Here is a 26,024-nt window from a genome sequence, read left to right on the forward strand (position 1 = left end):
CAAAGCTCCATTTTTGGGACCATGTTATTTTCCTCTGGGCTCCGTCTTTAGCTTATAATATACCCGTCCATTCCTTTGTGGATGGTATTTAAATGTATTCACCCATAAATTTGAAAACAGGTCATTCCCGCCTGTTTGTATTGTTATTGAATTCTGTTAATGACATCAAATCATGGACTAACTTAAATTTCCTTCACCAAAATATCATATTGTTTGGGCAAGTCAAAAATCACAGACAAGCCAGGCCCTGTTCTTGGTGCTTTAGTATCTTAAATACAATAAACATAAACATTTGGTTGTTAGAACTAGCCAAGGTAAAGACTTGTTTCTTTAATACAGATTTAAAGTTCATTTGTAACAAAAAACAGAGAACAGTATTTTTGGAATAGGAGAATCGATCAGTCATTCCTTCGTCTGCAGCTGATGCAGAATGCTGCCATGAAACTTTTGACAATAACCAGAAGTAGAAGCATAGGACTCCAATTGTTGCCTCCCTCCACTGTCTATCCCAGTTACAGGACAGACACTATCTGAAGGATCTTTGACACCAGTGAGATCATCAATAAAAGTAAGGTGAAAAGGGTAGACGCTTCCAGATATAAACTAAGAAAAGTAGAGGTGTTTACTCCTTAGCAGTTGTTGCTTCTGTTTTGTGGAATGATTTGCCTTTCTAAATAAAAACTGCTCAGAGGTTGGAAACTTTTAAGATGCTTTTAAAGTCTCACTTTTACTCTGTGGCTTTCAATTTAGGTGGGTTAGAACATCTATTTATTTTAAGTTTTTATCTCTATAACTCTACTTTGTCATGTTTTATGAATTGATTTTACTACTTTTACTACCTTTTTTAACCTATTGATTTCTTTGTGGTGTAGTTGCTTTGTGAAGCACTATTCAGTTAGTGTAATTTATCTTTGTTAAAAGAGAAAAAAGTTGACACAGACATGTCTAGTCAAATTTCAATCTTTATATAAACATATTTATATAGTAAGCTCTAAATGCACGAAAAGTGACAATTTGCATTTTTTGTGTCACACACACCCTCCTTGAACCGGCACTTTAACGTGATGGAGGGGTTTGAGTGCTCGAATGATCCTTGTGGCTATGTTGTCTGGGGCTTAAATGCCCCTGGTAGGGTCTCCCATGGCAAACAGGCTCTAGGTGAGGGGTCAAACAAAGAGCGGTTCAAGACACCTTCATGAAGACTACTAAATCAAGGCACGTGACGTCGGAGCCTGGGTCCCACCCTGAAGCCAGGCATGGGGTCGGGACTTGTTGGAGAGCGCCTGGTGGCCGGGTTGCTCCTCGCGGGACCCGGCCGGGCCAAGCCCGAACGAGAGACGCAAGGTCATCCCCCAGTGGGCCCACCACCTGCAGGGGGAACCGTGAGGGACCGGTGCAAAGAAGATTGGGCAGCGGACGAAGGTGGAGACCTCGGCAGCCCGATCCCGGGATGCTTAGGCTAGCTCTAGGGACGTGGAATGTCACCTCGCTGGGGGGGAAGGAGCCTGAGCTTGTGGGGGGAGGTCAAGAGATATCGAATAGAAATAGTTGGGCTCGCCTCCACGCACAGTGTGGGCTCTGGAACCCATCTCTTTGAGAGGGGTTGGACTCTCCTCTACTCTGGAGTGGCCCACGGGGAGAGGTGGCGGGCTGGGGTGGGTTTGCTTGTTGCCCCCCAGCTCAGCCGTGTTGTGTTGGGGTTGACCCCAGTGGATGAGAGGGTCGCATCCCTGCACCTTCGGGTTGGGGACAGGTCTCTGACTGTCATTTCGGCCTACGGGCCGAGCGGTAGTTCGGAGTACCCGGCCTTCTTGGCGTCTCTGTCAGGGTGCTGCATAGTGGGCCCCATTATTCTGCTGGGGGAAACGACAGTGACTGTGGCTTGTCCTCTTCAGGTTGGAGGGGAGTTCCTGTCTCAAGTGGAAGAGTTCAAGTATCTCGGGGTCTTGTTCACGAGTGAGGGAAGAATGGAGCGGGAGATCGACAGACGTATCGGTGCGGCTGCCGCAGTAATGGGGGCACTGTGCCGGTCCGTTGTGGAGAAGCTGAGCCGAAAAGCGAAGCTCTCAATTTACTGGTCGGTCTACGTTCCTACCCTCACCTATGGCCATGAACTTTGGGTCATGACCGAAAGAACGAGATCCCGGATACAAGCGGCTGAAATGAGCTTCCTCCGTAGGGTGGCCGGGCACTCCCTTAGAGATAGGGTGAGGAGCTCGGCCATCCGGGAGGAGCTCGGAGTAGAGCCGCTGCTCCTCCACATCGAGAGGAGCCAGTTGAGGTGGCTCGGGCATCTATACCGGATGCCTCCTGAACGCCTTCATCGGGAGGTGTTTCAGGCATGTCCTACTGGGAGGAGGCCCAGGACACGCTGGAGGGACTATGTCTCTCGGCTGGCCTGGGAACGCCTTGGGCTCCCCCTGGAAGAGCTGGTGGAGGTGTCTGGGGAAAAGGACGTCTGGGTGTCTCTACTGAGTCTGCTGCCCCCGTGACCCGGTCCCGGAGGAAGCAGAAGACGATGAGTACGACTACGAGTACGAGAGTCACACGCAGATTTCTGCAATGCATCAATAAGCTGCAAAAAACTGAATAATTCTCTTCTAGCTGAGCAAACTGACCTTTTATTTAACAATGTTACAAAAACTGATTAGAAGTGCAAAATATTTTTCCCTATTATTTGTGCTGATTACCATGTAGTATTAGGGTCACTTGATAAAAAAAGACTATTTTTAGTTGCTTACCCGTTTTTAAGATTAAAGACGAAATGACGAGAAAAAAGTTGCAATAGTGAGAAAGAAGTGGAAAGAATACATCAACAATGTGTAAATTGTGTAAAGACGCTTGAAGCTTTATACTAAAACATTTAAACACAATCTTTTTCAGCATCAAGACTATCTGCTTAGGAAGAACACCACAGTTTCAGGATTCCACCTTTCCTTTGAGATATTATTTCAACTTTATCTCAATATTTTGACTTCACATAACAGAATTTCAACTTTTCAACTGTTTTCTTTCCACAATTTTGACTTTATTCTTTATTCTTGTTCTAAAAATGTTATAGATGCAATTTTATCAAAAATGTCCAGTGTCTTGATGTAAGTTGAAGAGTTTCCTATCAGGTCTGAGCTCTGCAGACCATTTTAATTGCAGCTGTAATCTAATAAGTAAGCTCACACAGTTTTACCACGTTGTCATCAGAAGATAAAATGATAAAGCTGAACCAATACGCATATCAATGAAGTTACACAGCGCTTTGAGTGCCTTGTTGCTGAAAAGCGCTATATAAATAAACTTGACTTGACTTGACATTAAAGGCGGACAGGTAGTGAATCATCACCAATACCTTTGAGAAAAGCTTAAAGTAGTTGTGCATCAGTCCTGCTTTACAGATCACAAATGGAATACCATGAGGAAAGATTATAAATAAAACTGTTGTGACATTCAGTCACATAGAAGTAAATTAAGATTGTAACCGGCAAATCCTTGAACAAGTTCAATTATCAGATAACGTACAGTACATTTACCTTCAACTGGAGGTAAACAACCTTTGCTTTTATGCAACAAGAAAGGTTTTACTCTATGATCTCTGGGTTTTAGTCATGGAAAGGGAAACAAACATGTATTTTAAGCATTTAAGCTCTGCAGGTATGTTGGACTCACTTACATTCATATCCCTGCTGCAGCATCTTGCACTCTGCAGCTGTGGGACACGCTGACAGCTCGCACCACTTTACCTCCTCACAGCGCCGCCCTGCTGTGCTGCTGGGGCAGGTGCAGGTGAAGTCATCCCATTCAGAGAAGCAAATTCCCCCGTTCAGACATGGATTTCTCTGTGAACGAGAAGCAAAACCCCGCCTGTTTCTATGTTTACTCAAGGGTTCTCTATCTATTTCTTGCATCATTTTAAGTACAGTTTAAACAAAAAATTTAGGCACATTATAAAAAAACTACTTTTTTTTACTGTGTGACAATAAATCCAACTTGTTAGGGTCAGTTAGAATTACCAAAAGTATTTCTATTTTGTGAAGTGCACCATTCCCTCATTTTAACACAGAGTGTTAAAAGGTTACTTTAGAATACGTCCAAAAGTGTTTCTCCAATTAACTTGCATGTTGTAATTTACTCTGAAGCTCAGAACTCTGTGAGATCATCATCTGGGCTTTCCCAAATTGTCTAAAGGCATAGTAATCTCTGTGTATGTAAACTTCTGAATTTGCAGAAAGTAATAAAATAAAATCTCAAAAGATTTTCTCATTCTGGTACTTCATAAAGAGAATTTTTGTAATCTGTAATCTGTAAACTGACTTTAAACAGGAAAAGCTTAGGCTGATTTAATTCACTCATTGTAGTTTATAAAGAGATGTGTTTTTCTGCATGTTTTTGGCACCTTATTACTACTGCAGTTTTAGTGCTCTGTCAACCATACAAATATCACAGTTCAGTATTTTAGGCCATAACAGCTGTGATGTCTACTATTCATAGATTTTTTAATTTCAAAATACTTTCATATTATAATACTATATACTCTTAAATACCACTAATGCTTTTGAAAAACAATTAAATCCCATAGAAATGAATGAGACATGCTTTAAATCATTCGAACACTTTGTGCTTCAGGAAGGCCCACTTCTTCCCTCTTTCTTTCGGCAAGATTATCTGTTCAGTCTTTAAAAGGCTTTCATGAGGCTTTCGTCAGATGCTTCAGTTTTTTTACATCATTTACTGTTTTGTTAAAAATCACAGATAAAGTTTTTTTTTTTTAATAACTAATCCTGTTTCCCACCTAAAACGGCTTATATCACACTTCACTGCTGGGCTAAGCTCCATCAGTCCACAAGTTTTGCAATTAATGTCTTCCAACCGCTTCAACTTCAATAATATAGCAACAACTTTCATATCAAAATGCAAAAAAATCTGCCCTCTTTCACATAGCTTAACTTTCAAATGACAACTTCTTAAGGAATTTGAACATTGTGCTTCTTTAGTGAAGTGGGTGGGATTTGCAGGAGCTAAAATGCTAACATTAGCTATCCACATCAATTAAAGTCATGTTAGCATACAAACTGCTGCTGATATAGCTGATATTGTTTCTCATTGTCAGTCGATCTCTGCTTTTTGTCGGATTTTGTCTCTCATGCTGATCTGCTGATGCTTTGGCTCTAAAAGTACTTTGAACAGATCAGGTTCAGTTCAGATGGTTGACCTGCTATCATTTGAGCTTTTTCAGCTGTTTTCTGCTTTGGTTTAAGCTTCTGGTCTTCATGGTGCATCTACTGTATTTCCTCAACACACTACTTTCAAAATATTTGTTCCTCTAATATTTTTTGTACTTTATTCTCTTTAACAAAGTATATTTGCATCTGTTCAGCTTTTTCAGCAGATCAGCTCATTTCTCTGGTTTCTTTCTTATTCAGTAAGAAAGCTGCAAATATGGATCTTTCAGGTGTGACACATGATGTAAACTTAAGCATGTATTAATGCAGAACATCAGTATTCTCCATGTTTGCTTACACTGCAGGCGTTGTCTCCAGAGCAGCCAGCAGTTACATTTTCCATAAACTCAAGAGGATACGACCTCACCAAAGTGTCCAGTCCGAAGAACTGCAGCCTCCTGTCACTGATCCTCAAATCCTGGATGCAGCCTTTAAAAAATCCACCAAACTCTGACGTGGTTCTCTTCTCCAGAAGACCTCCTACAAAAACCCAATCACCTGCTTGGACGTCGACGGTCCTTACATCTGCATCCCCCTGTTTCTGACCTGCTACATACAGCGACATCTGACCATCCAGCACCTCTACATTTACAAAGTGGACCTCTCCATCGTGAATCGCTCTTCTTGCTTTGAGGCTCTCAGAGTTATGGAGACGAAGTGTGACCCTGCCGGCCTCAAGCCACATGTGCAGGTATGGGCTGCTGCTGTTGGCAAGCACCAGGAGGAGTCCGTTCTTCCTCCGAGTGCGCAGGAACAGGGAGATGGACAGGTTCTGAGCCAGATCATCGGTGATGCTGAAGGCTGCAAGGCTGTCTGAGTCCTCATTCCCAAAGCGAGCAGGAACGTGCTCTGTAAAAAAGATAAGTAAAATTTTGTCTGGACAACATTATCATTTATGATGCATTGGAAAATTAGTCCTAACTACCCTTTCAAATTTTAAAACACAAACAAATTTGTGTTTTTAGGGGGATTTCATGTGATATACACAGAGTAGTGCAAAATTGTGAAGTGGAATTAAAAGCATCCAATGTTTTTAAAATGTATTTAAAAATACAAATCTAAAAAGTGTGTAGTGTGTTTGTATGCAGACCCACTAAGACAATACTCTGTAGAGCCACCTTTCACTGCAAGCCTTTTGGGGTATATCTTTACCATATCTGCACATCTAGACAGGGAACTTTTTGCACACTTTTCTTGGCAAAATAGCACAAGCTGGATGATGAGGTTTGTGAAAAGCTGTTTTCAAGTCTCGCCATAGATTTTCAGTTGGACTTTGACTAGTCAATTCTAGCACATGAATACACTTTGATCTACCATCTCGTAGCTCTGGCTGTAGGTTTAGCTGACATGTAAAAGAGTGTCCTACATGAGCTGTGAATCTCTGCAGTTCCTCTAAAGCAGGGATGTCAAAGTCAAATACACCGAGGGCCAAAAAACCAAATTTGCTACAAGCCAAGGGCAAGACTGGTTCAATGTTTATTAAAACATATTGAAATGATTGCACATAGCCTATTGAACCAAGACCTAACACAGAGTACATTATTTAATAATTAAATGAATAAAGCAATATGTTGTCATGGCTCTGTCAGTAACCTCAAGGGAAAACATTTTCAACAGGCAAACAGCTAAAAATGTAATTGGTTTGAAAAACAAAGTATGTTTCTTAATATCAAGATGAATACATAAATAAATGTGCATGCATTATAAACTTTATATTGCATTATAGTCTTTCATTACAGCCAAACTTTCTCCACACAGAAGACACACATGTACTCTGCCTCCCACCTGGCGTGAAACCCCCTGTTCTCAGCGTCCACCTTACATTTAGCCATGTTTGAGGAGGAGGGCACCTGAAAATTGATCTCTGCTGTGATTGCTGATGAACAATGAAGCCGCTTGTGCGCGTTACAGTGACTTCGCGGACTACCGTTGCATTGTGGGGAATGTAGTGTTGGTGCGTGCAAAACGCCAGCGGGCGGCTGTGGCCTGCGGGCCGGTTCTAATAGTAATGAAATGTCATCCAGGGGGGCTTGACTTTGACATATGTGCTCTAGAGTCACCATAATCCTCTTGCCTGCTTCCTTTATTAATGTTCTCCTTGCCCGGTGTGTCAGTTTAGGTGGACAGCCACGTCTTGGCAAGTCACTAAGCATATTGTCTTTTAAAGAGATGTATGCTAGATTACCGTTTCTGCAGAAGTAGACATTTATGGGAAAAATGTTGAGCTTCTGTCTCAAAAACAGGGAAGTTTAAGGTGGCACGAGCCCTCAAGCGTGTTCTGTGTCAGCTGTTAGCACTTTCCACTGTGGGTCGATCATCTTATTAGATAGTGAAATCAGTGAGGAAGAAAAACAGGCTTAGGCAGTGAGGGCGGTCATGTAATACCTTATGCAAGCTTCGAAGTGTTTCCCTGTGGAAACTTCAATTTTGTAGACATGTGCAAATGTGTTTGTGTGGGCAAACAAAGGATTTGGGCTGATACAGTGGAAAAAAATGAAGTGCCTTTCATTTTACAGAGACTTTTAAAAAGAAATCTGAAACCTAAATCTAAAATTTCTGTAATTCTCTTGCTGCTATATTTTGTTTGTGAAACTATGTTAAACATGTGAGACATTTCCTTCCGGGATCTGATTATTTCCTAAATTGAATCCTTTGTATCCTTAATCCGGTACGTCGGATAAGAGGATCTCTACCTTGACCTCTTTGTTCTGGCTTTTGAATGGACTCGTCTCTGGCAAATTCTGTTACACAAATGCAGCAAAGGATGTTATTTATTTACCCATTTATAAAAATTGATGCATGTGCTGTAATAGTTTTTTCCTCCAATCCTAATTATTCTGGACTGGAAACTCATCATCTTAAATATTTTATATCTGACCAAAACAAGCAAAACAAAAAATAAAAGGTAGAGTTATATATATATAAAAGAACAATTAGCCCTTTCAAGTTGCAAACTTACCCTCCTCGCAGTCATGCCCCTTGTAAGGCCTGGCACACTGACACTGGTAGCTCTGCCACAGGTTTACGCATTGGGCTCTGTTTTGGCACGGCTCATCCCGGCAGCGGTCCCTGTGGCTGCAGCCGGGAGACACGTTGACAGTAGAGTCGCTCAGCCACTCCAGTGGAACAACAAGCTGCCAGTCGACAAACACATCACGCATGCAGCCAATGAACGCGGGCGAGGCAGGGTATCTGCTGGACCCACTTGGATCTTCGAGTGACCCCCCAATAAAAGTGTTCTGAGGGGAAGTCTCAAGCCCTATCAGAGTGCTTTGGACTGGGGTCACCCTGTGGCATGACTGAATCCCACAGTTTCCAGCATCACTTAGTAATCTAAGGCTCAGGACACTGTTTGTGAGCACAGCCTCCACAGTATGCCATTCTCCATCTGTGACATTATGCCGAAGCTCCAGAGCCTGACTCTCAGCTTCAGTCCCAGCAGATTCTTCCCACCTCAGTGCCAGAACCAACTGACCCCCCTCCAGCTCAAGCCGCAGCAGCAGCCCCCAGATGTTCCTTTGGAACAACAACGCAGAAGGCAAAACAGTCTTGAAGCTCAGAGTGATGTTGCAGGTCAAATCAGCATTCAACAGAGGGTTGTGAAGCAATAGATATCCTCTGCGCTCGAAGGAAAACGTGGTTGGGGTGTTGCAAAGTGGTCCGGTGTATCCAGGTGTGCAGGAACAGATGTAACCGTGAGTCTCATCCAGCAGGAACGGAGAGCAGGAGCCTTGGTTCTGGCATTCATGGCCTTCGCAGCCCACTAACTTAACATCGCAGTTCGCACCTCCGTAGAGAATGCCGTCATGACTGTGTTTAAGGCAGTGGCAGATGAAGCCTCCGACGAAGCTTTCACATCTACCCCCATTCTGGCAGGGACTGGACTCACAGTGGTTTATAACCTCTTGGCAGTGGGAACCTGTCAATGGAAGAAAACTATATTGATGCAGAAAACACTCAGAAAAGTTACTAAAATTAAACAACCAATGATGCAACTTTGGATTCAGATATAGAATTTGCAGATGTTCCTGTAGTTTCAAAATCTTCTACTGTGACAGATGATAACCTCATATCTTTATGTTGGTGTTGTTGTCCTTAAAATGGTTTGGATTAAGTATGTCCTCCAAAATCTGCATGGATGTCTAAACTTGGCATTTAGATCGATCTGACACTGATCACAAATTAATGTTACCAGGTAAAAGAATTTAAAAAACATCAAACAAAAATGAATTTTAAATCTAAAACAACTGTTAAGCAAACTATTTGTATGAATCACTCAGAGATTAATGATGAAAAAAACACCAGGTGACTGGCTGTTATGTAACATCATTATGAAATTGATTCACATAAATAAAAACTCTCATTTACCTGTCCCAAGAAACAAAATCCACAAAAGCCATGGTGTGGGTGCCCACATCATGCCAACACGTTTGCCCCCAGAACTGAACCAAACTCGTCTGACTTCATATTAGTTTGCATTTGTGTCCCGGCAGAGCTCTGCTGCTTGTGTACCCGTGCACTCTAAAGCTTGTGAATATGTTCAGTCCGAAGACCAGCAAAGCCAGATCCCCAGGGGATTAGGCTAATGCTATTTGGCCACCTTACTGAGTCAGAGTCGCTGCGACTTGCAGAGAGTCAGTTTTTAGAACACAATTATCAGCAGGCAACAGCTCACAGTCGGACCAACACTTGTGCACATGCAGGAATAATGTGAGGATGTCGCAGATAAAAATTTCTGTTTTGCTGCATATGAGTTTATGTTAAAGTAATATATAAATTATTTGGCTCATTGTAACTGGATAGTTGTTTAGTGGACTGCAAAAGTATCCACACCCCCAGAACTTTTTCAGATTTGTCCCTTTACAGTTGTAAACTTTATGTGATCAACACAAAATAGAACATAATTATCAAGTGGAGATTAAGTAAAAAATGGTTTTCAAAATCTTTAACAAATAAAAACTGGTAATGTGCATTTGTATTAAGCCCCCTTTATTCTGATATCACTAAAAGTCCTGTGCAATCAGCTGTCTTCAGAAGTTACCTAATTAGTAAATAAATTCCTATAGAGCGCTTTGTTGAACCACCTTTAGCTGCAGTTACAGATGCACTACTTTTGAGGTCTATACCAGATTTGCACATCTCTAGAGGAAAATGTTTGCCCATTTGTCTTTATAAAATAACTCAAGCTTGGTCAGATCAGATGGAGACATGAATATTAAATTTCAGGTTTTGCTACAGTTCTGGCTTTTTTGTTTGTTTGTCAGACCGAATGTCAACATTAACATGTTTAGCGTGCCTGCTAAAGACTGTAACAACCTGGTTACACATTTTCAATAAACTACCTGCTGTTCCTGGAGGACAGATGCAGATGTAGCCTGCAGCAAATCTGTGGTTATAGTGTTCAGGTAGCAGAGGCTCGCTCCCGTACAAAGCCTGCAATGACCTCTCCACACAGCTACCACCATGCATGCACGGACTGCTGCTGCACTCATTGGTGTCTATCTCACAGTTACGCCCCTCAAACCCTAAAATGAGGTAACTGTGGTTATGATGAGATCAAGGTCAAAAAACTCCTGAACACAAAAAAGATGTTTTACTCACCCGGCCAGCATTCGCAGGTGTAGTTACCCTGGCTGTCCTCACAGATGGCGCTGTTGAAGCAGGGATCAGAGTAGCATTGTGGCAGCGGCTTCTCACAGTGTGGGCCAGTGAATATTGTCTGTGAGCAATCACAGCTGTATCTGAGACAATCACACATATATCAGTAATATGTTTTCTCAACAGCTCCTTCAGCGTGTCTCCAGCTGATGGCACCATTAACAGGCATTTTATCTGTTGAGACTTACTCATTCACCCCATCAATACACAGAGCCCCGTTTTGGCATGGCTGCTCCTGGCATTCATCAATGTTGATTTCGCATCGGTGACCTTGGAAACCGACATAGCAGATGCACCGAAAGCCTCGGGCGTAGTTAATACAAGTGCCACGGTGAAGACAAGGCTGTGACTGACAGTGATCGATCTGGATCTCACAAGCGGTCCCTGTGAACACCATCAAAGCCACACAGATGTCAGGGGCCAGGTGAGCCAAGCTGCACCGGCTGAAGGCAGGGGGTGAAAAATGAGCAAAGCTTTCAGGCCGGCTGACTGTGATCATGGGTTTGTCTTTTATGTTTTATTTTTCCTCTCTGCAGCTGGTCTGAACTTTGAAAACAAACAATGCCTCTGAGTGCCTTCCTGCAGGAAAAACCAGGAGGATCTGTATGATTACCTTTGTGCTAAGAGTAAACTACCTGCAAGAGATGAATCAAAATAAATACTTTCACATTTTGTCATTTTATAACAAAAGGTTCAATGTATTTTGATAAGGTTTTATACGATAGAGAAAAACAAACTTTGATATAATTTTGAACTGGAAAAAAAATTATTTTGACAAATAAAAATCTGACCAGTATGACATGCAGTTTTATTTGTATTGTAGAACCACCTTTTTCTGCAATTCACAGCTGCAAGTCTTTTCAAACGTGAAGTTGATGTTTTCGCTTCATTCTTCTTTAAAGAATAACTCTGCCAAGCTCAATTAGATTAGTTGGAGACCACCTGTGAACATCAAGTCTTACCACAGATTCTCGATTTGATTTATATCTGGACTTTGACTGGGCCATATAACATATGATATTTACCTTTTACTGAGATAAAACCTTGACACATTTAGTTTAAAACTAGTGTTAAAAAGTCCCACACTCACCTGTGAATCCAGGAGGGCACAAACAGGAGAATCTACCCACTCTGTCCACACAGGTGGCTCCATTCCTGCAGGGCTGTGAAGCACACTCGTTCACATCTATCTGGCAGTGAGCGCCCTGGAAACCTGGCACACAGAAGCAGGAGTAGCTGTCCCCACGGATTCTGCATATTGCCTCATTTTGGCATGGGTTTGGGAAGCAGGGGTCCGCAGTTGGAGGTAGCTTGTTAGGGGATGCATCTAGGAACATGATGTGTTTTTCAAGATCAAACTCAGAGGGCATTTTCTTTAATAAAAACATTTTTCCTGATGTTCTTTATTTAGCAAAACATACATAGTAGCGTGAACATAAAGATCTGACCTGCAAAAACCTCTCACCAAGTCCCCTCAAAATATCCTTAACAGACCTTTGGCTTTAGTCACAACAACCTCTTATTCCATGCAGATGTTGATCTGAATTGTTGAAAATATGAATGATCCTATGATTAGTTAACTTTAAATATTGGTTGATGTAGTTTACTCTAAATGTAAACCTGTCGTGTTATTTTTACCCTGGAGATGGTTTTATCCACGAGGATAGTTTGTTTATATTTATGGTCTCTTCCTGAAACCAAAGACTATCGTAAAAAAAAAAATGCAGAATCAATTTTTCTTGTCTGACATGACAAAACACATGAGTTTTCCAAACTCTGCTTCTAATTGGTTGATCAACACCTTGTGACGACTCCTTCAGCACCAGCTCCCAATGAGCTGTCCTGGGTTCTGACACACAGACAAAAGATCAATTGCCCAGTTCATCTAACTCACATTCAGTTAATTTGGTGTAACATTTCTACAAGATTAAAATTTTGCATTTCCTCCATATCTGCACATGTTTAAGGACTTTTCTTTCAGCATCATCCGTTTCTGAATCCAAAGTTGGAAACCACCACAGTATCCAAATGACCCAACAACTTTTCTTTTGGCTGGAAGCACGGCTTTCACCTAAGCTGAGAAAAAGGACAGTGGGAGCTGGATAAACTGAATTTAAAATCTGTTGTATGTATGAGCCAACTGCTTATTACAGACTACAAAGCACTCACTTTTGTCCTGTTTAACAATTCAATTCAATTCAGTTTCATTTATATAGCGCCAATTCACAACACATGTTGTCTCAAGTCACTTCACAAAGGGTTTGGAATGGTGTAGGGTTGTTGAGGAGATTAGAATAAACTACTGAGTGTGAGTTTGACCATTTTAGAATGGGCTATGTGTAGGGATACTAAGTAAAATAATAAACTGATTAAGTTTGTCCATGTAGAGCCCACTGGTGGCCATTGTTACACTAAAAACCGCAAGGGTTGGGGGTACCTCTCACTGTCAGACTGAGTATAACCATTAGAATAGAGAAGGGGTTGCACAGGTAGCAGAAATGGAGGGTGTGTTTGCACCTGAACCATAAGTGAGCCGGTTTAGGCTAAACATGACTCCCCCTTACTCCATCCAACAAGGAGGGAGGAAGCCAGAGGTAAAAATTATTTGAGTGTTGTTTCCTGTTGCATTGTGTGAAAGGTGGGTAATTTTAAAATGGGCCAAGTCAATTCAATCGAATCATACAGATTTCAAGTCAGGTACATACATTCCAACTAATCCTAACTATAGAACAGTGCAGTCAGATTCAGTTAGTTATTCCAATTGGTTAAAAAGTTTTTCTGTCTAAGGAAACCCAGCAGATTGCATCCAGTCAGTGACTTGTAGCATTCACTCCTCCTGGATGAGCATGTAGCCACAGTAGACAGTCACTGGCATTGACTTTGCAGCAATACTTCATACTGAGCATGCATGTAGCGACAGTGGAGAGGAAAAACTCCCTTTTAACAGGAAGAAACCTCCAGCAGAACCAGGCTCAGTATGAGCGGCCATCTGCCACGACCAACTGGGGGTTTGAGAGAACAGAGCAGAGACACAAAGAGAACAAAGAAGCACTGATCCAGGAGTACTTTCTATGGGAAGGAAAAGTAAATGTTAATGGTTGTAGCTCCTTTAGTGGCTTCAGCGAGGAAGAAAAAACAGATAAACTCTGAGCCAGATTTTAATTTTAGAGTATGAGAGAGAGCACATATAGTTAGTCATAGTAAAAGCTCAGTCAGTAGCTATGTCTAGGAGAAAAATATGGTTAAACACTGAAAGACAGGGGCATGTGGATCATCGGTAGAGGGTGAGCATTAAGTTGTTGGCAGCAGAAGCTTGGACGATGCCCCTCTCCAGAAAGGTGTCAAAGGTAGATATAGAGTCAGGCCAGGTGTAGCTTCTAGGAAGAGAAAAGAGAACAGAGTTAAAAGCTGAAATAACAGCAAATAATGCAAAATTGGAGAGTAGTATGAGAATGTAGCAGAGAGAGTGAAAGTGGTCATTATGTCCTCCAGCAGCCTAAGCCTAAAGTAGTATAGTGGGGATTCTGGTGTGAGGTTAAAAGGTTAAAAGGTGGTTCTAAATTCTTTTTATTTCTTCCTTGTCCTTTTTTCCCACGGTTCCCTCTCAGATTAATATTAGGTATTAGGACACCAAATTAGGTCACAGGCCTCTTTATTAAACTCCCAAGAGACCAGTAAGCCTCTGATAAACCTTTAGGAAACCTCTGCTGTGTCTCCCACGAAGTCTGTGGCAAAATACAATCAGGATTTCTTGTCGCTGTCTCTAAACAGTAGCTTTCTTTTTGCCACTCTTCCATAAAGGCTAGATTTGTGGACTGCATGACTAAAGGTCAATACATACTTTGAAAGAAATGGAAACGGGATAACTGCGGACTTCCTGTGACGCCACTACCCAAATAAAAGCACAGCTGTTGCTACATCCGCCCTCTTCCACACGGCCTTCGAAAGGGACCGGATACGGGAGACAAGCGCGCTGATGTCTCTTTGCTGGCAAACAGACTCTTCAACTGGATCCAAGGATGTCATACGATCATCGATCATATGCAAAGATAAGTAAGAATGAAATACTGTCTGTGTATCCAGTATTTTCATTCATGAACGGGGAAATTAAGGTGTAAGAGTTGCTTACTTTTTCTCTGAGGCCTGCAGAAGCAAATTGTCCCAGAGAAGGTCCCTACAGAGAAGCAGTTTCTATGAAGCCGAGCGGAGCGGTCTCCCAGTCTGGAAGGAAGACAGCAGAGACCCCATCACCGTGTTAACTTGCAGTGTGGTTGGCGGACACAACGAGACGTTTTTCATCCACAGCTAGAGGTTAGCGGGAAGCTAACCCTTGTTCACTATGGATACCTTCTTCAAAATTCATCATCGCTTGGACAACATTCCTCACCACAGTTCATGAGGTTAAGTGTTTGGGCAGAGCAGAAAAATAATAGAAAGATTTAGATTGAAATGATCTAAACGTTTTTTATCTTATTCAATTCAATTCAGTTTTATTTATATAGCGCTTTTGTTTGTGTGAAACTCGGCTATCTTAGTGCTAGCAGGCTATCTGCAGCACATGTGCCGTTTGTGTTCTGTGTTTGTGTTTTTAAAGTTAAGTCAAACTTTACTTCAAGGGTGATTTTAAACACAGAAGATTGCTAATAACGCGCCGTCCGTGCTTATGCATTTTAACCCTTATATTAACCGAGGTATTTTAAAGGTATGTGTTTGTTTCTGGTGCTAAGCTATCAGCTTTTGTTAGCTCAACGCTAACCGGTAAGAACACGTGCTTGCTACTAAAGAGTATTTAACAGAATAGTTGTTAGTTTTCAGCTAGTGAATAATAGTCCCTAAACATTATTTTACTAGATTTGATAACTAAGTAAACACCATTAAGCCCCATTTCTCCGTAAAGATTTGGCTCTTCTCAAAATATTCCCCTAATAATATTTCTTCAAATATTATTGCAATAAATAAAGGCAGCTAATTAGACACCGTTGAGAATTAGTCATCCAGAAGGTTGGTTTTATTCAGCAGATCATTATTTAAAACATAATTTTATTAAAATAATATTTTATCTGATCTTGCATTGTGAATGGTTGTCTAAATGTTTGCTGATTATTTCCTAAGTTAGCTCCAAGACTAACTTAACTTCACTTCCAGATTCTTCAAGATAATCCTTGGTCCTCAAACATAAACATTGCATGGTAATGTTGCATCACTCTTTTGGTCATAATTTCCAATCATCTTTAATCAACTTGTTTATATTGTACATAGTCCATTAGTCTTCGTTATTCTTTAATTCTGCTTGGTAGTTTAGTTGGATTGTTTTAGCATAGTAAAGAGTTTGTTAATTTAAATATGTTTGAGTTTGAGTTGACTTATTTTTGTTAAGAAATTCTTGTATTTTAAGAAATTGTGTGAATTCATTCCATATATGTGCAGAGTTTATGCTGTTCAATAATGTCAGAGCTTGGCTCACACCTTTCTATTTTGTCCTAATACCATCGCCTTACTGGACTGGTATTCACAGGATCCTTTCCTGGGGCGGTCCTCATGTGAGCCAGTTTCTTTGTAGCGCTTGATGGTTTTTGCGACTGCACTTGGGAACACTTTCAAAGTTTTCCCAATTGTTCGACTGACTGACCTTCATTTCTTAAAGTAATGATGGCCACTCATTTTTCTTTACTTAGCTGCTTTTTTCTTGCCATAATACAAATTCTAACAGTCTATCCAGTAGGACTATCAGCTGTGTACTGTATCCACCTCCTGCACAACACAACTGATGGTCCCAACCTCATTTATAAGGCTTGAAATCTCACTTATTAAACCTGACAGGGCACACCTGTGAAGTGAAAACCATTTCAGGTGACTACCTCTTGAAGCTCATCAACAGAATGCCAAGAGTGTGCGGAGCAGTAATCAAAGCAAAAGGTGGCTACTTTGAAGAACCTAGAATATAAGACATATTTTCAGTTATTTCACACTTTTTTGTTCAGTATATAATTCCACATGTGTTAATTCATAGTTTTGATGCCTTCAGTGTGAAGCAACAATATTCATAGTCATGAAAATAAAGAAAACTCTTTGAATGAGAAGGTGTGTCCAAACCTTTGGTCTGTACTGTAGATGACCAGGTTTTGGAAGTTGTGTCATCCATACTCTATTCATATTGAGATTATGGATTGTGCTCTATGAGATCTTGGTCTTATAACCCTGCTTTAAACTTGACACGCCTGATGTTTCCCATGGTGGAAATGGACATTAGAGTGTCAAATTCTTATTTATGTGAAGTAAGAGTTTCTAGTCTTTTTTTTTGTTTTGTTATTATTCAGTTGTATTTAGTTTGATTACTCGTACACCTCGTCTTCTGCTTCATCCGGGACCGGGTCGCGGGGGCAGCATACTCAGCAGAGACACCCAGACGTCCTTCTCCCCAGACACCTCCTCCAGCTCCTCCAGGGGGAGCCCAAGGCGTTCCCAGGCCAGCCAAGAGACATAGTCCCTCCAGCGTGTCCTGGGCCGTCTCCTGGGCCTCCTCCCGGTGGAGCGTGCCTGGAACACCTTCCGAGGAAGGCGTCCAGGAGCCATCCAGTATAGATGTCCGAGCCACCTCAACTGGCTCCTCTCGATGTGGAGGAGCAGCGGCTCTACTCTGAGCTCCTCCCGAATGGCCAAGCTCCTCACCCTATCTCTAAGGGAGTGCCCGGCCACCCTACGGAGGAAGCTCATTTCAGCCGCTTGCATCCAGGATCTCATTTTTTCGGTCATGACCCAAAGTTCATGGCCATAGGTGAGGGTAGGAACATAGACTGACCGCTTTTCGGCTCAGCTCTCTCTTCACCACAACGGACCAGCACAGCGCCCCCATTACTGCGGCAGCCGCACCGATCCGTCAGTCGATCTCCCGCTCCATTCTTCCCTCACTCGTGAACAAAACCCCAAGATACTTGAACTCCGCCACTTGAGGCAGGAACTTCCCTCCAACCTGAAGAGGACAAGCCACCCTTTTCTGGTCGAGTACCATGGCCTCTGACTTGGAGGAGCTGATCTTCATCCCAGCCGCTTCACACTCGGCTGCGAACCGCCCCCGTGCATGCTGTAGGTCTTGGCTAGATGGGGCCAGCAGGACCACGTCATCTGCAAAAAGAAGAGACGAAATCCACTGGTCTCGAAACCAGACCCCCTCCAGCCCTTGGCTGCGCCTAGAAAATCCTGTCCATAAAAATTATGAACAGGACCGGTGACAAAGGGCAGCCCTGCCGGAGTCCAACATGCACCGGGAACCGGTACGACTTAGTGCCAGCAATGCGGACCAAACTCCTGCTCCGCTCGTAAAGAGACTGGATGGCCTCTAATAAAGGGGCTATTAGTTTGATTAATAAATTGTAATTTGAGAAATATGCTGAATCATTTCAATACTTGTGAGATAAAGATCATTCAACAGGTAGAAAGCAGGAAACCAAGAGGAGAGTTACAGCCAGAGCTTAAATGGAAAGAGAGAAATGGCTAGAAAACAAAAAAGAAAATAGATCTGAAGGAAGGACTGTCTTTATTAATAACGAGCACTTTAAAAGATTACAAGAAAGTCTTGAACCGTTGGATCAAAGAATACAGTGAGGAAAGGCAGTATGGTATACAGTCATATTCAATAAATTAGAATATGTGTTCCAATAAGGCTTGTTTGTCAGATTGAATGTACCTTTAACAACCATTAAGCATCAGTCACTTAGTCATTTTCTACTGCTTATTCCATAGTGGGTCACAGGGGAGCTGGTGCCTATCTCCAGCAGTCTATGGGCAGGAGGCTGGGTACACCCTGGACAGATCGCCAGTCCATCACAGGGCAACACACAAACAACCAAGCACACACTCATTCATACACCTAAGGGCAATTTAGAGTTACCAATTAACCTAACAGGCATGTCTTTGGACTGTGGGAGGAAGCCAGAGTACCTGGTGAGAACCCACGCATGCACGGGGAGAACATGCAAACTCCATGCAGAAAGACCCACAGGCAGGAATTGAACCCAGGACCTTCTTGCTGCAAGTCAACAGTGCTACCAACTGCACCACCATGCAGCCACATATTAAAGGAAAAAAAAGTATTAAACATATCTTTCCTTAATACATCATTTTTGTATTAAACATGTTTTTCTTTACTGGTCTGATGTAATATTTTAATCTTAATTGGCATCTTTACATGAGCTGTAAGCAGAAGAATTTTTATAATTAATAGAAATAGAAGGCTTGACAGCATCAGTCTTTGTGTAATTAATATATATAATGTGTTTCACTTAGTGAATTGAGTTACTGTTATAAATCAACTTTCCAATAATATTGAGATCCAAACGTTTCTGGCACAACTTCGACTCCCAAGGTGCACCGTTGACTTCCAGCTTTTCAATAATATTCTAAGATATTGAATTATGAACACTATGGACACTACTGCATAGGCTGATTTTTCTCTGATGACGCCTGTATTTCATGGAATATAAGGGGACACAGAGACATAACGGAGGGCTTCAGATATATTCAAGAGCTGCTTTCTGTTAGGTGGCAATCAGACAGTAGCACTTTCCAAAATGCCCTCAAATTAACATGAATACTGAATGGAGAAAAGAACTCATGAAAGTGTGCTTTGCATGGCAAGTGCAAGAAAAAACACTAATGTGTTAGAGGGTATGAGTCATTGAGATGTTTTAATAATCACACAAAGTAATCATACTTCAAGAGCACAATCAGTCTGAAAGACCTTTAAGATGTAGAACAGCAATCAACTGTCTTTAATGTAGGTCAATCAATTCTACAAAAAACCAGGTGGCTTCTCCAGGAGCTGATATGTGTCTAGAGTTTGATTCAAGATACGATGGGGATTAATAGCATAAGCTGCGATGCAGTGACAATATGTCTGTATTAGCCTCTCATTGCAACACGGATCAGCTGTCACATTAAGATCAGGTTACATGCACATCTTGCACATAAGCACAGTAAAAACATGAAGGTAATTGTCAAAGTTTATTTATTTTTCAGTTGACACTACACTCGGGATCATCAATATTCCTTTGAGACAGAGCTCAGTATAATTCAGAGCACTCAGCCCCTCCTACAGCATGTAAGGGCTCCTTCAAATGTAAATTACCCCACAGGCTCTTTGTTTGGTCCTATCTAGAGGTCCTCAAATAGCCCATGTGGGAGACCTGATCGCCTCTGTACTGATACACTTTGTTGCTAGATGCCTGTCTGTTTCAGTGGAGATAAGAACACAGGTTATTATTAGATGCTTTGGAGAAAACTTGAACCATGAAGAATAACCCTTCTTTTGTGAAATCCCTTCTCCCCAGTCTCCTAAATCTTTTTAAGGGTCTCTGCGGCTCCCTCACTGTTACATCATCATTAGCTTTCCAGTGTGTAGAAAATGTACAGAGATTAATCCAGTTAATGTTGTCATCCTACGTGTAATTGAAATTCCAACCATGAACGGGTTCAAATGCATGAGATCAGATTAAAATTACAGGAAACTGGATTACATGTTTTACATTGTAGAAATGTCATGCTTAAAAAGGTTTGGACTGGAGCGATTAGATTTAGGGTGTTGCTGGTTAAAACTCTCCTAGCCCTATTGTAACCATTAAGGTACTGTATAAATTACAGCTATTAATTGGATGGAAGAAAAAACTGTACATTGTCATTTGCATGTAAATGTTTATATGTTTTTATATTTTTGTACTTTAAACCCATTTGATAATTTTACATATTTCTCTCCTTTATATTTTGTTTTTGTATTTTGTATTTTTTCTGCATTTTCACCTAATTCAATAAAAAAATACAAGTAACTAATAACAGCTAAAACTCAATTCAGAGAACGGAAATACAAGTCACTTACCATCTATTAGAAACAGTGAAGAGGTAAAAACTATACAGGCAAGAATGTCAAAACCAGAGCGAGTTAAATGCATTTTGATTGCGATGAACCATCCTGGTCGTTGTGTTGAAGTCCAGTTATGAGCAGATCTGTTTCTCTTGGACTTCTCTGTCTCTGCCTGCAGCACCTCAGCGGTTGTCAGCTCCAGACCCACTTGATGCGCACTTCTGCTCTCTTCGTGTTGGAGCACCGTCGGCAGCAGCCTCCATCAGGGTAGACAATTAAAGACATGAGTGTGGCGCTCGGGGAGGCACGCGCGAACGTGCACGTGCATGCACAAACACAGAGTAGCCATGGAGACGAGGCACGTGTGAAGATTTTTTATTGGTCAACTGATGAAAACAGAGGTATAGACAAAGTACGCTAATCTAGCCTATGTGTTGGTTTTGCCAAAAGGCAAAATATAATAATTATCTAAATAGATTTCTGAATCAAAACATGAAATAAACTTTGTGATGTAAAAAGCAGTTTCATAAGTTTCTTTATTGCAATTCGGGGCAGAGTATAATAAAGACGAGGATTTCCTAGATTTAAGATTGTAGTCACCCAGTTCCCAGTTTAATATTTTGCGTGGTTTGATGGATTACAATTACGGTGTCATGATGTGGAGTTTTGGTTTGGTGTTTTTTTATGTTCATTTAGTCTGGTGTTTTTTCCTGTTTACTTCTGGTGATGGTAGTTTTAGTTTCTATGCTTTAGGTGTGTTTTTGGGTTTCTTGTTGATTTGTCTTGGTTATGCATTGTTCTGTGTTCTTATGGGTTTGATGATTGGCTGGTCTATTCCTCAGTTTATAGTTTTGAAGTTTATTCCCTGCCCTGTCCTTTGTATTTCTGTTCTTAGATCTGTGTTCTGGTTTCTGTGTTTACAGTTTGTTCTTCATCTAGCTCCTCCATGTCCTAATTTTTCCCTGTCTGGTTCACCTGCTCTCTCTGCTTCCCTGCCTCCTTGTCTCACCTGTTCCTCTGATTACCTGCCCCATTGTTTCATGCCCACCTTTGTCTGTATTTAAGTTTGCCTTTGTCCTTTGTTCCACGCGGTGTCGTTATGTCTCTTCTATGTCCTTTTGGTCACGTCTTCCATGTCTTGTTGGAGCTTTTTGGATTTACCTTTATTTGGATCCTGTTTTCAGTGCCTGTATCTGGACAGTTTTGTTGCTCTGCACTCGCCTGCAAATAAGCTCTGAAAATTAAAGGAGTTTTCCCACTGATCTCACTCTGCTTTCTCCGTACTTGTCTGCCTCTGGTCCACCACAAGAAAACGCACAATGACATGCGGTTACTAAATGTGTAGCTCGTTTTAAATTTATTTACACAGATATTCCTGCTGCTGTGTGCCTTTTCCTAACCTACCTTTTCCTTCCACTTAACTTTCTACATGCATGGATACAGCACTCTGTAACCAACCAAGTGTTTTAACAATACTGTTTTGTGGCTTAACCTCCTTGTGAGGATGTCAGTGACAGTCTTCTGGAAGAGGGGGGGGAAGGAGGGGGGGGGGGGGGGGGGGTTTATCCTAATTAGACACCTTACATCTGAGATCTTATTCTTTTGTTTATTATATATCTCTCATGACCAAAGCTAAAGCTTGGAACTACAGTAATCTAAGATCTTCACCTTTCAATTTAGCTCTTTCTTTGTGACAATACCCTCATTGCTGCAGATAAAGCCTTAGACTGTCGATCTATCTCTGGCACCGACCACGAACTTGAGTCTCAAAAAGAGAGTTCCACCTTTTTACTGATTATTACAATAAGCATCCTAATATGCATGGGTCTATATTTTTTGCATTATAATTTTTATTTGTCTCTCATTTTAAATTAGGAAAATATTAGCATTTATGAAAGAATGTGAGAAGCTGTATGTGTATGCGAGAGTAATGACTTCTTCAAACACTACACAAAGAGACAGTTTATAGACTTATAAACATTTAATTGTCAAAAGTTAACACCACCAAATACTCCTTCTTTTAAAGTTATGATGTACAATTTTCTTTGGAACCACATTTAAAACATTTTTTTTTTTATTCTTTTAAATATAACTGGTTAAGTAAACAGTAAAATAGTTACTACACTACTTAAATAATTGAAGGAAGTTACAGCTGTTCAAAATGACAGCCACATGGATTACTGTATTTTACAGAATCCCACTGACATGAAATCTTATGGATTATTTGTGAACTCAGTTTTGTATAATTTTATGTAGTTTATGTATGAAAGAAGCTGTAATGAGAACGGGTCATGCTTAGTTCACAAATAAGTATTCACTGCATTTATAATGTGTTCATTTGTTTATTAACAAAAGGAATATTGATAAATTTCACCTATGCCCTTGCTGGTAAGAGGTTATGGATGTTTATATTTATTAAAGACATGTATTGATGTCGGACCCGTCTAAATAGGTCTTAAAACTTGTTGATGATTTCACACCTTTCAAGTCGTGAAGGTTTATTGCTCCAAATCCTCAGCCATGCTGTACACAGAAGACCAATATGACAGGAAACGTCATTTGGAATGGGCAATACTAAGTGAAAACAAGGTGTATAATGAAAGTTTTTCAGTCACAAAATGTGCACAGAATGTGAAAAAATTAATTGTAGGAATGTTTGCATTTCAGATATTTAATATGGGAGTAGGAGAGAAAGACGAGTAAAGAATGAGAGTGTAGAAGAAATCCTACAAACTAATAAAACCCCCTTATTCCACATGTTCAGATCCCTACTGTCTTTCAAAAACACAGTGGGATTGAGAGATTGCTTTTCGGTAAATATTTACATAACGTTTTTGCATGTTTTTCAGAGAAGAGAAAGTCACTGGGTTCATTTTAAGCATATCAGGAGGTCAGGCTCTGTCACATTTAGCTACATGTTAAAAAAGTATTGAAACACCATGTTCAGTAGGATCTTTTCCAACAAACCTGGACTTACTGGAACCTTCTTGATGGTTATCAGGTATTTTCCAAAAACATTCCGGGAACTTGCAAGATACATTGCTAGAAAGTGTCCTGGAATTTACCCGGTGCTTTCCCAGAACCTACCAGTTACTTTCCAGGACCTTTCCTCAAACTTACCATTTACTTTCAGTAAATTCCCAGGTCCTTTTTAGGAATTCTGTTGGACCTTACTTGGTACTTTCTGCAAACTTAGTAGTAAGGTTTTAGAACTTAAAAGGTACATTCCTAGAAATTTCCTGAAGCATATTAGTTACTGTCCTGGAACTTACCAGGTACCATTTCAAATCTTTTATGGAACTTGCTCAGAGAGTACTTTTATGAGAAGACTTAGAATCTGGAACTTTCCAGGAAAGTACCTGAAATGTAGTTTCAGTTTCCTGAATGTTAAAGGAAAATAACTTTTGGGAAAGCACTTGGTACAGGAGCTGGGAAAATAACCAGTGAGTTACATGAAACTTCCAAGATTTTACCTGATCATATTTTAACTGGTAATTACCTGGAAAGAAACCTATAAGTTTGCGAAAAGTAGCCTATAAGTACCAGGAAAGTAACCATTTATTTCAGGAAAGGTACAGGTTCCACTATATAGGGCTATCAAATGTTTTTTATGTCTATCTACATGTGTACTATGATTCAATCTTACATGTTGACAATATTCCCCAGATATAAGGTTCAGCGTAAAAACTGCTGAAAGGAGACGGCTGGAAATGAAAAGCTATGGTGTTGACAGACGACCTTGCATAGTGGATTCAAATCCAGACGTTCCCTGCTGCACACGTTGTGCAACCCATGCTTGCACAAATCAACAAACTTTGCTGTTTATTAGCTATACTTAAAAAATATGAACGTTTCAGGGCATGGTGCTTATGGTGTAGGGGTTAAGCGTGCGACCATATACAGAGGCTACAGTCCTCAAAGTGGCCGTCCTGGGTTCGAGTCCTGGACCCGGCGACATTTGCCGAATGTCTCCCCGTCTCTACCCCTCTTTCCTGTCTGCCTACTGTCAAAAATAAAAATAAAGGCCACTAGTGCCAAAAAAAAAAAAAAAATGAACATTTCAGTCTGTTTTTAATTAATGTGTACATCTCATCACATTAAAGTTTGGAAGAAGACACATAGCACAGGAAAGTCATACATGGATCTAGAGAGCCCTCGGTGGATAAAGATCCATTAACAGCCAGCAGACCTACCCTTAATTAGGTGCTTATAGGGACATTTATGAGGATCAGTTCTTTTTTGAAAATAATAAGGAGGAACTCATCTATCCCTATTTTCCATCCCCAGATCTGGCTAAAATAATTCTCAGCTAAATCCATTACAACCTACATTGTCTATAAATGTGTTGCCTCCACAAACTCACTGGCATCTGCAGTGAAAGCCAGAATATACAATAGTGGTTGTATCTTTTCAGTGGCGCTGGTGTGTAGAGACGGGAAACATGAGGTGGTCACACCTCGGTGCTGATGGCTCTGGTGTTGGTGTAGAAATCGGGAGGCCGACCACGCTGGGTGTCCCTCAGCAGGGAGCCTGCGGGCAATGGCGTTGCCAGCGCCTGGTTCTCATAGTGTGTTGGCATGTAAGTGATGCGCTGACCGCCGTTGCGTATCTCATCAGTGGTACGAATGTAAAAAGGGGAGTCGTAGGGTGAGCAGGTGGGACAGTAGCGGCGTTGCCCCATGGTAGGTTTGGTGGGGTTGAGGGATTTAGCTGGCTCCGGTGGCGACAGCGAGAGAGGGGTGATGATGGGTCCGTCCAGGCCGGAGACGCTGCAGGAGTTGCAGGCGAAGTGTTGCTGGGAGATGGAGCCGTTGTCGGACCCATTCTTCTTACAGCAGTAGTACTAGAAACAAAGAATTTATGGTAGTTCAAACAGAAATCAGCATAAAACTTTGATGATTAAAACCTTTTCCTTAAATAGGAATAAAATCCTCAGGTGTAACTTGCTCATCTGGTTGTTCTCTTGATGGCGTATCACAGTGGATCATCTTCACCCATTTCTCTCCCTCTGTCACACCAACCCTCTGCATATCACTGCATCAGTGAACCATATCTGTCTTCTTCCTCTCTTCCTATCCAATCACAGCTCCATAATGCAACATCATTTATCCAATATATTCACTATCTCCAAAACATCTTGGCATTGCATCTCTAACTTTGTTTTCGAACTGCTCTACCTGATCTGCCCCTCTGATATATTTACTTTTAATCCTGTCCTTTTGGGTCCCTTTAGGTATAAGTCTTAGCAGCTCAAGCTGTGGGTCCTGTTTTCACTGTCTCCAAACCATACATCATGGCAG

The 26,024-nt window shown here is 41.2% G+C and overlaps 2 protein-coding genes across 8 annotated transcripts in view; both read right to left on the reverse strand.

Annotated features, from left to right (window-relative positions):
- crb1 (crumbs cell polarity complex component 1) overlaps positions 1–20,936 on the reverse strand; it is a 32,600-nt gene extending 11,664 nt beyond the window's left edge. For 2 of the 3 annotated variants that reach the window (XM_047373725.1, XM_047373724.1), the window contains exons 1-8: positions 20,740–20,936; positions 11,962–12,198; positions 11,060–11,255; positions 10,815–10,954; positions 10,556–10,738; positions 8,173–9,132; positions 5,512–6,062; positions 3,665–3,830 (exon numbers count right to left, since the gene is read on the reverse strand). In XM_047373725.1, the coding sequence (XP_047229681.1) occupies positions 3,665–3,830; positions 5,512–6,062; positions 8,173–9,132; positions 10,556–10,738; positions 10,815–10,954; positions 11,060–11,255; positions 11,962–12,198; positions 20,740–20,812 (2,506 nt within the window). In that variant the 5' untranslated portion in view covers positions 20,813–20,936. Of the gene's footprint in view, positions 1–3,664; positions 3,831–5,511; positions 6,063–8,172; positions 9,133–9,581; positions 9,725–10,555; positions 10,739–10,814; positions 10,955–11,059; positions 11,256–11,961; positions 12,199–20,739 lie in introns of those variants that run through there. The other variant, XM_047373726.1, reaches the window with a different exon arrangement.
- A 1,754-nt stretch (positions 20,937–22,690) lies between these two features.
- fam163ab (family with sequence similarity 163 member Ab) overlaps positions 22,691–26,024 on the reverse strand; it is a 38,096-nt gene continuing 34,762 nt past the window's right edge. For all 5 annotated transcript variants that reach the window (XM_047375906.1, XM_047375903.1, XM_047375905.1 and 2 more), the window contains one exon: positions 22,691–25,567. In XM_047375906.1, the coding sequence (XP_047231862.1) occupies positions 25,175–25,567 (393 nt within the window). In that variant the 3' untranslated portion in view covers positions 22,691–25,174. The remainder of the gene's footprint in view (positions 25,568–26,024) is intronic.

This window comes from Girardinichthys multiradiatus, chromosome 9 (assembly GCF_021462225.1).
Source record: "Girardinichthys multiradiatus isolate DD_20200921_A chromosome 9, DD_fGirMul_XY1, whole genome shotgun sequence".
NCBI lineage: Eukaryota > Metazoa > Chordata > Actinopteri > Cyprinodontiformes > Goodeidae > Girardinichthys > Girardinichthys multiradiatus.